General features: G+C 44.7%; 1 protein-coding gene across 7 annotated transcripts in view; it reads left to right on the forward strand.

Annotated features, from left to right (window-relative positions):
• MCPH1 (microcephalin 1) overlaps positions 1-12,911 on the forward strand; it is a 241,711-nt gene that overhangs the window by 210,941 nt on the left and 17,859 nt on the right. The window contains exon 15 of one of the 7 annotated variants that reach the window (XM_090033427.1): positions 1,200-5,142. The exons of 4 other annotated variants lie outside the window; for them this stretch is intronic. In XM_090033427.1, coding sequence (XP_089889553.1) covers positions 1,200-1,234 — 35 coding nt within the window. In that variant the 3' untranslated portion in view covers positions 1,235-5,142. Of the gene's footprint in view, positions 1-1,199; positions 5,143-12,911 lie in introns of those variants that run through there. 2 more of the 7 variants (XM_090033437.1, XM_090033420.1) reach the window with 2 other exon arrangements.

A 12,911-nucleotide genomic window follows, 5' to 3' on the forward strand; every position in this document is an offset into this window, starting at 1 on the left:
TTCTGTGAAATATGAATTTTCATTTCCACGTAGAAGTATTTTACAATCTTTGCATTCTCCTATGCCTGAAGAAGGGTGTATGCACCCGCTCAAAAGCTTGCAAATACTTTTTGTTTGTATGTTTTTTTGCAAATATCTAGTTAGTCTAATAAAAGCTATTACCTCTGCCATAAGTTCTGATTCCTTTAACCTGTAGACCAGTATGGCTACAACCTGCATACCTCATTTTGTATCTATGATTGATCAAAATTGATATATTCCAGTACACTGTACAGCATCTCTTTGCTGTGGGCAGGTCTTGTCTGACAATCTCATCTCCTTCTACGACCAGATCCATTGCCACCTGGACACGGGAGACATGGTAGACATTAGAATCATAGAATCAATGAGTCGGAAGGGACCTAGACATATCATCTAGTCCGACCCCCTGCCATGGGCAGGAATGAGCACAGGAGGTGGGAGGGGTCATAAGACCCCAGCCAGGTGCCTATCCAGTCTTCTCTTGAAGATTTCCAGGGAAAGTGAGAGCACCACCTCTCTGGGAAGCCTATTCCAGGCTCTGGCCACCCTTACCGTGAAGTAGTTCTTCCTAATATCTAACCTTAACCTATCCTCCCTCAGCTTGTGGCCATTGTTTCTGGTGACTCCAAGGGGCACCCTGGTGAACAGACTTTCCCCAAGTCCCTGCTGCTGGCCCCTGATAAGGTTGTAGGCAGCCACAAGATTCCCCCCTCAGTCCCCTCTTGCGGAGACTGAAGAGATTCAGGTCCCTCAGCCTCTTCTCATAGGGCTGGCCATGGAGGCCCGCAACCATACGAGTGGCCCTCCTCTGGACCCTCTCCAGGTTCTCCACGTCCCTCTTGAAGGGCGGCACCCAGAACTGGACAGTACTCCAACTGTGGCCTGACCAGTGCTGCACAGAGGGGGAGCAAGACCTCTCTGGACCTGTTAGTGATGCCCCTGTTAATGCATGACAGGGTACGTTTGGCTCTGCCTATTGCTTCATCGCATTGGCAACTCATATTCATTCTGGAGTCAGTCCTGACTCCAAGATCCCTCTTTGCCTCTGTGCTGCTGAGAGGGTCAGCCCCTAACCTATAACCATAATGCTGGTTCCCTTTCCACAGGTGCAGCACTCTGTACTTGTTCTTGTTGAACCACATCCTGTTCAGATCCGCCCATTTCTCTAACCTATCTAGGTCTGCTTGGATGCAGTCTCTGCCTGCCAATGTAGTCACTTTACCCCACAGCTTGGTGTCATCAGTGAACTTGAACAGGGTGCTCTCCACCCCCTCGTCCAGGTCGCTAATGAAGATGTTGAACAGCACCGGCCCAAGGACCAAGCCCTGGGGGACTCCGCTGCCCACACCCTCCCAGGTCAACATCGACCCGTCCACCACCACCCTGTGGATGTGCCCCTGGAGCCAGTTTGCCACCCATGTGACTGTGCATTCGTCAGTGCCGCAGTCCCTCAGCTTGCCCACCAGAATTGGGTGGGACACTGTGTCAAAGGCCTTCTGGAAGTCCAAGAAGACGACATCAACTTCCTCCTTCACATGTAAGCTCTTTGTTACCTGGTCATAGAAAGAGACCAGGTTAGTCAAGCAGGATCAGCCTGGCACGAACCCATGTTGGTTACCCCTCAACATCACTGTAGTTGCCAGGCTCTTCCTTCCTCCCCTTCTTGAAAATAGGGACCACATTGGCCCTTTTCCAGTCCTTAGGGACTTGGCCTGAGCACCAGGAGTCCTCAAACAGCCGTGCCAATGGCTCCACAATGACATCAGCCAATTCCCTCAGCACCCGCGGATGAAGGTCATGCGGGCCCGCCGACTTGGATACATCTAAACCCTCCAGGTAATCCTTAACTAGGCCTGAACTAACAGTTGGGAGACTCGCATCCTTCCCAGGCCTCTCTATGCTATCACCCGTGAGCACCCCATTGTCAGCAGACAGGAACACGGAGGCAAAGAACTTGTTAAAGAGTCACGCGTCCGTCACCAACTGCCCTGCCCTGCCCTGCCCTGCCCTGCCCTGCCCTGCCCTGCCCTGCCCTGCCCTATAGGGGTCCAAGACTTCTTCTTGCTACCTATATACTTGAAGAAGGACTTTTTGTTATCCTTAATCCCAGAAGCTAATCTAAGCTCCAGTGCTGCTTTAGCCTCCCTTACCAAATCCCTACAAGGTTGGGTCAGGGAGGTGTACTCCTCCTTTGTCCCTGCCCTCTGCTTCCACTGCCAGTATGCTTTTTTCTTTACCCTCAGGCCAGCATGGATATCTGTGCTCAGCCATGAAGGTTTCTTGGACCCTTTTCCCACCTTCCTGCGCAGTGGAATTGCATCCTGCTGCACCCCAAGGATAGCCTCCTTGAGGAAGGACCACCTTTCCTGGACCCCCATACTAGCTACCCCCTGGGCTCCAAGTGCCTCCCTGACTACTGCCCTGAGCACATCGAAATTGGCTTTTCTAAAGTCAAACATTTGCACTGTGCTAGTTACCCTCCCCACCTTTCTCTGAATAGCAAACTGGATCATTTCATGATCACTGTCCCCTAGCCTCCCTTGTACTAGCACATCCCCCACCAGGTCATCCCCAGAGGCTAACACCAGATCCAGTATGGCGTTTTCCCTAGTGGGGACGAGTACCTCCTGCATGAGGTGTAGGTCCTGTATGCATATCAGGAACCTTCGTGAATGGCTAGACCTGGCTGACTGCTCCCCCCAGTTGATGTCAGGGTAATTCATATCACCCATGACCACAACATCCTTTGCACACACAGCCTCCCCAAGCTGCCTGGAAAATTCCGATCCAGCTCTTCCTCCTGATGTGGTGGCCTGTAGTAAACCCCTACCACCAGATCCCTCTCCCCCTGCCCTCCTTGAAGTTTGACCCACAGGGTCTCAGTTAAGCCTTCCTCTGGTCCCATTTGGAAGGTAGAACTGGTATACTGTTCTCTAACATAGAGCGCTACCCCCCATCTTTTTTCCCCTTCCTGTCTCTTCTAAACAACCTATAACCCTCTATGTCTAATACCCAGTCAAATGTTTCATCCCACCATGTCTCCACTAGGCCAACTGGGTTGATTTTACTACTTGCAAGCAGGAGAGCAAGCTCCTCCTGCTTGTTCCCCATGCTTCTTGCTTTAGTGAAAAAACACCTTAATCTCCCCAAGGGAGCCCTGGGCACCCCCCCTACCTGAGAGACAACTGGTCCCTAGTTATATACAAATGGTCCCAACATTATATACCTAGACTTCCAAAAGGTTTTTGATCTAGTATCCCATAAAATCCTTCTGGGAAAACTGGAAGATTGTGGGCTCAGCTGCTCAACGGTTCAGGGGGCAAGAGACCAGCTACAGGGTAGGACCCAGAGAGTTCTCATGAATGGATCTGTGTTGTCCAGGTGTGAAGTGGCCAGTGGTGTCCCTCAGGGGTCCATGCTTGGACCAGTGCTTTTCAACATCTTTATTGATGATTTGGATGGAGGAATGAAAAGCTTGCTGGCCAAGTTTGCAGACAACACCAAGTTATGGGGCAGTGTGGTCACATCAGAAGATAGGTTGCAGACACAGGTGGACCTGGACAGGCTCAACAGTTGGGCAGACTGGAACCAGATGAAGTTTAACACTTCCAAGTGTAAGGTGCTCCATCTGAGGGCAAGCAACCCTCAACATACATACAGGCTGGGTGGTGACAGCTTGACTTGCACCACCATCAAAAGGGACCTGGGGTAATGATTGACCATCATGTGACTATGAGCTGTCAGTGTGAGGCAGTGGTCAACAGGGCAAACAACACACTGGCATGCATCAGCCAATGCATCTCATATAAAACTAAGGAAGTGATACTCCCACTGTACTCAGCCTTGGTGAGACCGCAGTTGGAGTACTGCATCCAGTTCTGGGCACCGCACTTCAATAAGGACATGGAAAAACTTGAGAGGGTCCAGAAAAAAGCCACCCGTATGATCAGGGACTTGCAAGGCAAGCCATACAAGGAAAGGCTGAGGGACCTGGGCCTCTTTAAGCTGAAAAAAGAGAAGGTTGAGAAGAGACTTCATAGCAGTTTACGGCTATATCAGAAAAGTACATCAGGCGCTCGGTGAACAACTGTTCACTAGGGCACCCCAGGGGAAGACCAGGACCAATGGATACAAACTCCTGGAAGGCTGCTTCAGGCTTAATATCAGGAAAAACTCCTTCACAGTCAGGGTGTCCAGACTGTGGAATAAACTCCCTCTAGAGGTAGTACAGTCACCTACTCTGGAGGTTTTCAAGAGGAGACTGAACAGTCACCTCACTGGGGTCACTTGACCCTACTTGTCTTCCTGCCTAGAGCGGGGAAACTGGACCAGATAATCTGCAAGGTCCCTTCCAGCCCCTAACAATCTATCAACACAGCATTTGTACAGCATTTGTACATGCATTTGTACATGTAGCAGGTTCCTGTATTAATCAGCTTGGATTTGGGGATTTGTCTTCTATAATGCTGTTGTAGTGATGGTCGTAGTTACTACAGTCACTTTTTTTGACTCTGGACACTCTACTCTCCACACCCATTGTCAATTGCATTTCTGCCTGATTCATGCCTGCTGACCTTGAACAAGTTACTCCACAGCCAAATAGACAATAATATCAGATTATATGTAATATGTTAATAATATAATTGATACCATTCTACCATTGCTTGTTTCTTGCATCAACTTAGCTCTCCAAATCTGTTAATACCAAAAATTCTGTGTGCTGAGTTGTTTAATTAATAATACATATATTATAAAAATACATATTTGGGTTTTTTATATCTTTGGGTCTATAAGAAGCCATTTTTATGTATTGATCCCAAATAATTTGTTTCCTTTATATTTCTTTTAGATTCAGTCACTCAACATAAGATATGTCCTTTGGAAAACTACATATTTCAGTAATGAGCTAACTCAAGAGCTCCCATATGGTTTTCAGGAAATTAACCATTTGGATTTAGATTTAATAAGATTCTGAACAGTGAATGAAAGATTTATCAAAGAGCAAGTAATGGATTTGTGAATGCAGCCAATTGTTTTCTAAAGTTTTGTCAGTCTCATGTAAGTATGAATCTGATGGGTTTTTTGTAATGGCCTTTTATAATAAAGTATTTGCCTAATAAATATCCTTTTGTTTTTTATTTCTGACCTCATTATACACTGAGCGTAACTGTTTCAAATCACCTATATGACTGAAGACATGTCTACAGTATCATCAGGAAGTCTGATTGCAGAGCATAGCAGAGCCAGCCCTAATTTAGCTATTCCTGACCAACCATAGTAACAAATATGCAGTGGCATAGGCTTAACCAGGTTGTCCAAGACCCTGGACACTCATTTGAACCAAAGCCCATGCTCCAGTATCTTCACTGGTCCCAGAAGAGTAACACACATAAAAAAGGGAAGACACTTAAGATTCCCAGACAGTCAATGGGGAGTGGGGCATCCAGATTACGTAAGCACTGAGCAGGCAAGTACCTAAATTCCAGCATAATTCTGCCTCTGGCTCTGGTTTATAGGCACTGTTCAGACTTAGTTCTTAAAAGCATTAATCAGTTGAAAATTGAACCTAAGACTAAGTCATTTAATTACTCTAAACATAAAAATTGTCTTCCAACTGCTTTTTAAGTCACAGTGTTAGATCTAATTTTTAAGCAGATTATCTAGTATATATTTAGATATAAGTATACAGCCTCATTTAATTAGATACAACATATCTTGAGGATGACATCAGTACCAGTACAAGTAATAGATAATCATGTAATTTCATTTCAGTGTGCTGTTCATGCCTTTCAAGCCCTGTTGTCTCCCCAGAGACCTGTTAAAATAAGGCCATGGAAAACTTGTACTACAGATAAAAAATAATATTCCAAGGAAAAATCATGGAGGTACCAAATCACCTTTCTGCTCATTGCTCTAGCTCTCCATTGGTCCCCAGTACCAAGATCTAGAAATATACCCAAAGATTGATCGTTAGTCATATGCTCTACGTGGCTTTATTAGACTGTGTAAATCCTCTGAGGCAAGAACTTTGTTATTAAATTAGTTCTGCACAGCATACCACACAATCTTAAATTATACAATTCATAATTTACACAAATCTGTAATGCACCAGTCGCTGAGCCAGGAGGGGCCCCACAGCGTGCTCCCCAGCAGACCTGAAAGGGGACCAGAAATACTTCCAGGTCTTGGCCGAGCACACTGGAGAGCCCCCCGTGCTTCTGTGGGACACTCCTTGTGCCCTAGCATCACAGGGTTCAGAAGCTGCCTGCTACCTAGAGGTATGTAGAAAAACCATTTAAAGCTGTGTCTATATCCAAATCGCCTAATCTTTGCAAATCGATTCAGGTTCAGAAATTCGTCCACCAAATAGGGCCGAATCTCTGCCAAACTGAATCGGGGACTGAAGCTTTGTAAAGCCCTGCTTCAAAGGTGCCAACACCTCTTGAGTATTAGGCCCAACATCTATCTGTAATGACTGTTCCTTGACTTTTTAAAACTGTGAAGTGCTTAGTAGTATTTAACCTGTACAAAAGTCCTGTGTTTGGTAATCAGGTTTGCCCACATATTTAACTTTTATACACTGAAACTATCTAATCATTATCTTCACTATTTACCAGCTACAACAATGCTAAACAGAATACAAGATGGTGTTTCTCTTCACAGCTGGCTATACATATCCGTTTATTTTAAAAAGAAACTGTGATAAGCATTATGGAAGGAAACAAACACTTTAATACATAAGTTGCAACATTTGACCATATGTTCCCAGTATATAATAGAATAATTGTGTTTGAATTACATTGTTTAGCTTTGAATATAATGACCTTCTAGGGGGTTTTTTTAGTTATTTCAGTGTACTACACACAAATCTGTCATGACTAATTTATGTAATGTAGAATTCCACATCAGGATTCTCAGAAACCTCCTTAAGATTAATTTCAGCTATTTAAAATTCAATCTCTTGGGCTAACTTGTTTGTCTTTATTAGTTGCATATGTAAAAATGTTATGGTGAAAGACTGATAAGATTTTTTTCATTGAAATCATTCAGATAAAATAGCCTATTAAGTTAGAGAATGTTTGCCTTATTTTCAGTGGTTGGGTACAAATCCCTAGCTCTTTCTAGTTACTTTTAGGGCCTTGCTGCATGTTACAGATATTGTGTAATTAACTGGTTAATTGTGCAGTTATTTAGAGTCCAGCAACCTGTGAAAAACTATCACACAATAAAAAAAGCTCCAATTATCAATAAAATTAGACCTCCAGAATGTACTAACTTTATAGCTGGTTGCTATCAAGCTTTAATTTGTACTTGTAGCAGGGTCTCCCTTGTGGCTGGAAGCCCCGTCAACCAAAACCCCCAGACTCTGGGGATTGCAGCTCCCACAATCCCTAGGGCTCAGGGGGCAGAAACTCTTAGCTGCCAAGCTAGGTCTCTGGGGTGCAGGAAACCCCCAGGGCCAGAAGATCACGGTGATCCTCCAGCTCCAGGAATGATCCCATCGTGCCTTTAGCTTCACATATAAAGGGAGCCTTACACATGCAAATTAAAGCTACATAGCAACCATTTATTACCTATTTTTTTAGCCCTAACTTTATAGCTGGTTGGATCTTTTCATGGTATGATAATTACTTTGCCCATGTAGTTGGTCTAAATTAAGTGCACAGTTAACCAGTTAATTGCATAATACATGTAATGTGTAGAGAGGGCCTTATTCAATAAAGTATTGCAAGCCTGGAAGAGTTTATAATGCACAAATATATATGTGGTTGATAAGAAGTAAAAGAGCCTGATTCTGATCTCACATTGATAATGTTAAAGAGTGCTATAACTGTGTTACCAATAGATAGGGACCTACCACACAAAGCATTTTTTGTAGTCCTCTTGCGACACACAGGCCCTATTTCATGGGCATTTCGCAGCAGCCTTGCCCCGCAGCACTGATAGGGAGAGAGGCCCAGGAGGGAGGAGGTACAAGTGGGAAGATACCATCTTGATTGCTGGCCCTTTTCATGACACCCTGCCCTTCAGTGCTGATTGGTGGAAAGGCCACGGGACGGCCAGTAGGGAGCCAGCATTTTATTTTTATTATTTTTTTGTTGTTGTTAATTTTGCAGACAACCCCATATTTCACAGTTTTCATGAAATTGTGAATTAAGTAGGTCCCTCCCAATGAATTCATGTTGTTATGAAACTGATTCACTTGTAATCAGAAGCCTAAAGATTTCTGTTATATAAGTAAATAAAAAAGGGAGAGCATTTCAACTGTTCAGTTTAGGTTCCTGCCACAAATATCTTTTAATCTTAATATGCAGAGTGGCATTGTCAGAAGGGCTCAGCATTGGCTCAGCTCTGCTTCCAAGGAAGTCAGTAGAAGCTTAACTCAGAAAATCCTACCTTCAGGACACACATTCAAGACAAGAAATAGTGCATGTCCTGTTATATTTCACTTATTACTAGACTGTTTCCAAACTGTTACTGAAGAAGCAAGGGCAAACACTTGTTCTTACAGGAGTCATGAGGCTAGTGGTGAATAAAAAAATCACCCATGCATTGGTAAGTCATATCTTTCAAATCTGCAAATGACACTTCACATTCTGATGTAATATAGTACATCTGTTGCATCAAAATACTGTATTGTTTGGTTTGTTTTTAGTAGTGCTTTCCAACTTTTCTTTTTTTCTTTTTTTTTAAAGCAATTCATATACTAAGAATGGCTCAACTTAGCTATTGCATCTGATCTTTAGCAAGTTTCTGCATTCTTACTAACTAGGCCCAGGACTTGTACATAAGAAGTTGTACTTTAAGTGAAAGTGTTATTTTAAATTCATATAGCTGAGTCTGTAGATCTCTCAATATGTACTTTGATGTAAATTAGAGTTAATTCAGTTTAATTCCACTGGGAATTTGTTTACATTAAACCAAAACAAGGTATTCACAAACCAAAATGCATATCTATATAGTGCAGGCCTGTCCAACATATGGCCCACAGGCCACCATGCGACCCACCAAGCTATTTTCTTTGGCCCCAGGTCCCTCACTCTGCATCAGTGGCGAGGCAGGGCCTGCCCGCGGGCCGCAGCCAGCAGCGAAGGGAGGGGAGCTGCATACCCCTGCGGGGCTGGGCTCATCAGTGAGCCGGGTCCCGCTGCCGCTGCCCCAAGGGCTGCGTGGCGCGGGGCTGCCCCAGCTGCACCTGATTGGATGAGCTGGGGACAGCACATGCAACTTCTTCTCTGGCTCTGCCCCTTGCCCCCAGCACACGGCCGGGGGAGCTGCAGCATGGCCCGGGCCCTGCCTGTATGCGTGGTGGATGGAGGCACAGGGTAAGTTCCCACGTGGACCTGGGGGCACCTTGGGGCCAGGCTGGGGCTGCAGGGCACATGGTTGCTGGAGCCGGGCTGGGCGGGAAGCCTGGCCCAGAGGCTGCATACACACACGCATGCATGCTGAAGTGCGTAGCAGTGAGCAGGGCCAGAACAGCTGTCAGGAGCACAGTGCCTTTCTCACCACAGCCAGGGCTGCAGACTGGGGCGCTGGAGACTGGGTGCTCTGCATGGGTTCTGTCTGACTCATACCTCTGGCCCTGTCCCTGTCCCCATCCTGACACCTGCAGCTGCATCCTGGCCATAAGTCCCTGGCTGGGCTGGGGCAGCCAGCCCCAGCCTCACATTCCCCTCTCCACTTAGGGCAGGATGTGGCCAGCCAGGCTGGGCTCTCCATATGGGGCTACAATGTGGCTGACTTTGACTTAGCCCAGCAGCACACAGCCAGGATGCAGCAGTAGGTGCTAGAATGGGGCCAGAGCCATGAGTCAGAGCAGGGCAGACAGCACATACAGCATGCCCAGCCTGGCCAGCACTCCAGTCCCCACCCCAGCCCACAGCCCTTGCTCCAGTGACAAAAGTACCATGCTTCCCAGCACGTCCCAAACGTAAATTTGAAGCAGGTAAAAATCTTTGTAAAAATACTGTCCAGTGTTTGGATTGTGTTTGCTTCTGTTTCTCTTTGTGCAGGATTGGGGGTTCAACTTGTTACTACTTGTTAAAGATGTGTTACTATCAAGTTATTAATTCAATAAAAGTAAATCTTCTTGAATATTATTCTAAAAAATGCCCGTATTTTGTTGCTTTGATTAGTTTCCACTCCGGCTAATATCTTTCCCACGTTTGATCTGTCGACTTGCATTATGCTTCTTTCTTTCATTGAGAAGTGAGTAGAAGCGAAGTGTTTATTTTAGTCAAGTGTTTGGTATTGTTTCATTCTTGCTTTTATATTGTTTTTATTTTGGATTTTAGACCACATTTCCAGACCCATTTCATTGTCACTTCCTGCAGCTTCATTGGTGTCAAAGGTCACGTGACATCACTTCCTAATGTGATACCACTTCCCGTGAGGTCTTTGAATATGTCTCACTGGCCAACTGGGTGATAAAAAGTTTGTGATCCGGCCCCACATTCAAAAAGGTTGGACACCCCGATATAGTATTTTGTACTAGTTTAACTACATCAGTTTAAAATCCAGTTTAAATTAACCTCATTTAACATTTTATGCTGTGCTGACCACAATACTGTCAATGTGTGTTAGGTGTGCTCAGGCACCTCTGGAAAAATCAGGCAGAGTTTATGCACTATCCACCTCAATTCTGTACTGCAGTGGAGCATAAATAGGAGAAAAACGCCTTAAATTTTTAAATAGGGCACTTGCATGCATGTGTAGAAACCTAAGTTTAGGCCCCTCAGGAACTTTATAATCTAAAATTTAGGCACCCAATGGAAAGGAGTGCTGCATCTCTGGATCAATGTATTCTGAATCACTTTTTGAATCCAAGGTGCCTTAACTCTGCAAGTCCCATTTAGGTACCTGCTTTACTGATCTGAGTCTTGCCCTACAGAATTTTGGAGCCTAAGTACAATTTTCAAAAGTGGCACAGAAATCAAAGTCTGATGAAACTCACCTGAACATAAGCTACTGATGTATGAAAATATCGCTTGGGCTTCTCTATGGCTTGGACAAGTTTGAATATGTCATCCTACATCATCATTTAATTCAGGAACTCAGTAATGCAGAATGCACGTGGAAATACAGAAAAATTAAGTGTAAACTAAAGTTGCAAAAGGTCTCAACCTAAGATTTCTCCCTATTTTCAGTCACTGAGGTATCCAGTGGACCAAAGGTTCTTGAACTGGTATTTGTGGCGTATTTACTGAGGGCCTGAAAAGAGCTGGCAATTCTCATGGCAGCAGCTTCCCTCCCTTTACTAAAGCAACAAGACAGAGGCAGCTCTTCACCTCTGAGCAGTGACAGCACATGGGCCAGCATCAGCTGTAGGGCTGGTGGCAACAGCAGTACAGCCAGCCACCAGCTATAGCAGCAAGTATTTTTGCTCCCCCTCCTTTCGCACCCCAACAAAAGCAGTGACTGGGGCTGTTACCCAGGTCACCCTCCCTTAGTTACACTACTGCTGCTAGATCCCATTAAAGTGTCTAATATATTTTACCTGCTATTCTTAATATTACTTATCTAGATAAGCAGCTGCTATCATTGTCAGAGTTAGAGAGATGGCCCTTGAAACAGTCTAAGATGTGGTCTATTCCACAATAAAATGGAAGACTCCTGTTGTACGTATTAAGCGCCTCATTTTATTCTACATTCTATGTCTCTAAGGGAGCACAGACTGACACGGTTTGCCTCCCTCACTGCTGTGTTGGAAAGGTGTTAGTGGTGTCAGCTGGAATGTCCTCAGCTCTATGAATATGTTACTTAACTACTTGACAACATGGATATTGGATGAGAGAAAATCAGCTGAAACAGTCTCCTTTAATCAGGGGACCTGGTGACTGTCTATAAACTCACTAGGGGGGACCAAAAGGGTTTGGGGGAGACACTGTTTCCCCTAGTCCCCCTGGCATAACAAGGAATAATGGACACAAATTATTGGAGAGTAGGTTTAGATTAGACATCCGGAAGAACTACTTCACAGTTAGGGTGTCTAGAAGCTGGAACCAAGTTCCTAGGGAAGTGGTGCTGGCTCCTACCCTGGGGCTCTTTAAGAAGAGGCTTGATGCCTACCTGGCTGGACTCATCTGAGTCCAGTTTTTCTCCCGCCCAGGCGGGGGGTCGGACTTGAAGATCTACAAGATCCCTTCCGACCCTACTTCTATGATTCTATGATAATGTTTAAGTACACATCTTTTATGGTGGAATAACACTGAGAAACATAACTTCGTAGACTTCTTACACTGAGCAGTGAATAAAGCAGATATAAGGCTGCACTGGAAGAAGAGATTTAGATCTCCAGAAAGTGCAAGCAACACTTTAATAAGAACTCCTTACAAATCAGATTTGTTTTATATCTACAGAAGCCCTGAAAGTTTCCATTACTACAGGGGATATAGGGTAGACTTGTTTTCTGTAGCAAATTGCATATTAGGACTCACTTCAAACCCAAAGAGAGAAGAGTAAAGAGCATTTGCCACTCCACCCCAGCAAGTCAAGGAAGTTTTAATTTAAATTTGACTCCTGTGATTTCAGTAACTGCTCTCTATGCTTGTTCACAGAAGCTGAGGTCAGCGGATCATAAGCATACTCTTATGTATCTTCCCAAATTGGGCCCAAACTGATTAAGTAGAACCAAAATAGTGAATGGTGGCTTACATTGTTCAAAAACGGTTCTTTTCAGAATAAAATAGGGCCTCAACTATCCCTTTTATAGCTAAAGTGGCTAATAATACGGGATTGACTGAGAGGCATTTGATGGCAAGACTTATGGAAACTAATGGTAGGTGGGTGGACTAAGGCATCTCTTTCTTTGTAAGCAGTTTTAGATTAGAAATGCCTGTGGGCTGTATATATAGTGGATAACAAGGTTCTAAATGGCCACACTGGTG

The sequence above is a fragment of the Crocodylus siamensis genome, chromosome 1, assembly GCF_052110815.1.
Source record: "Crocodylus siamensis isolate JL-2025a chromosome 1, ASM5211081v1, whole genome shotgun sequence".
Lineage (NCBI taxonomy): Eukaryota > Metazoa > Chordata > Crocodylia > Crocodylidae > Crocodylus > Crocodylus siamensis.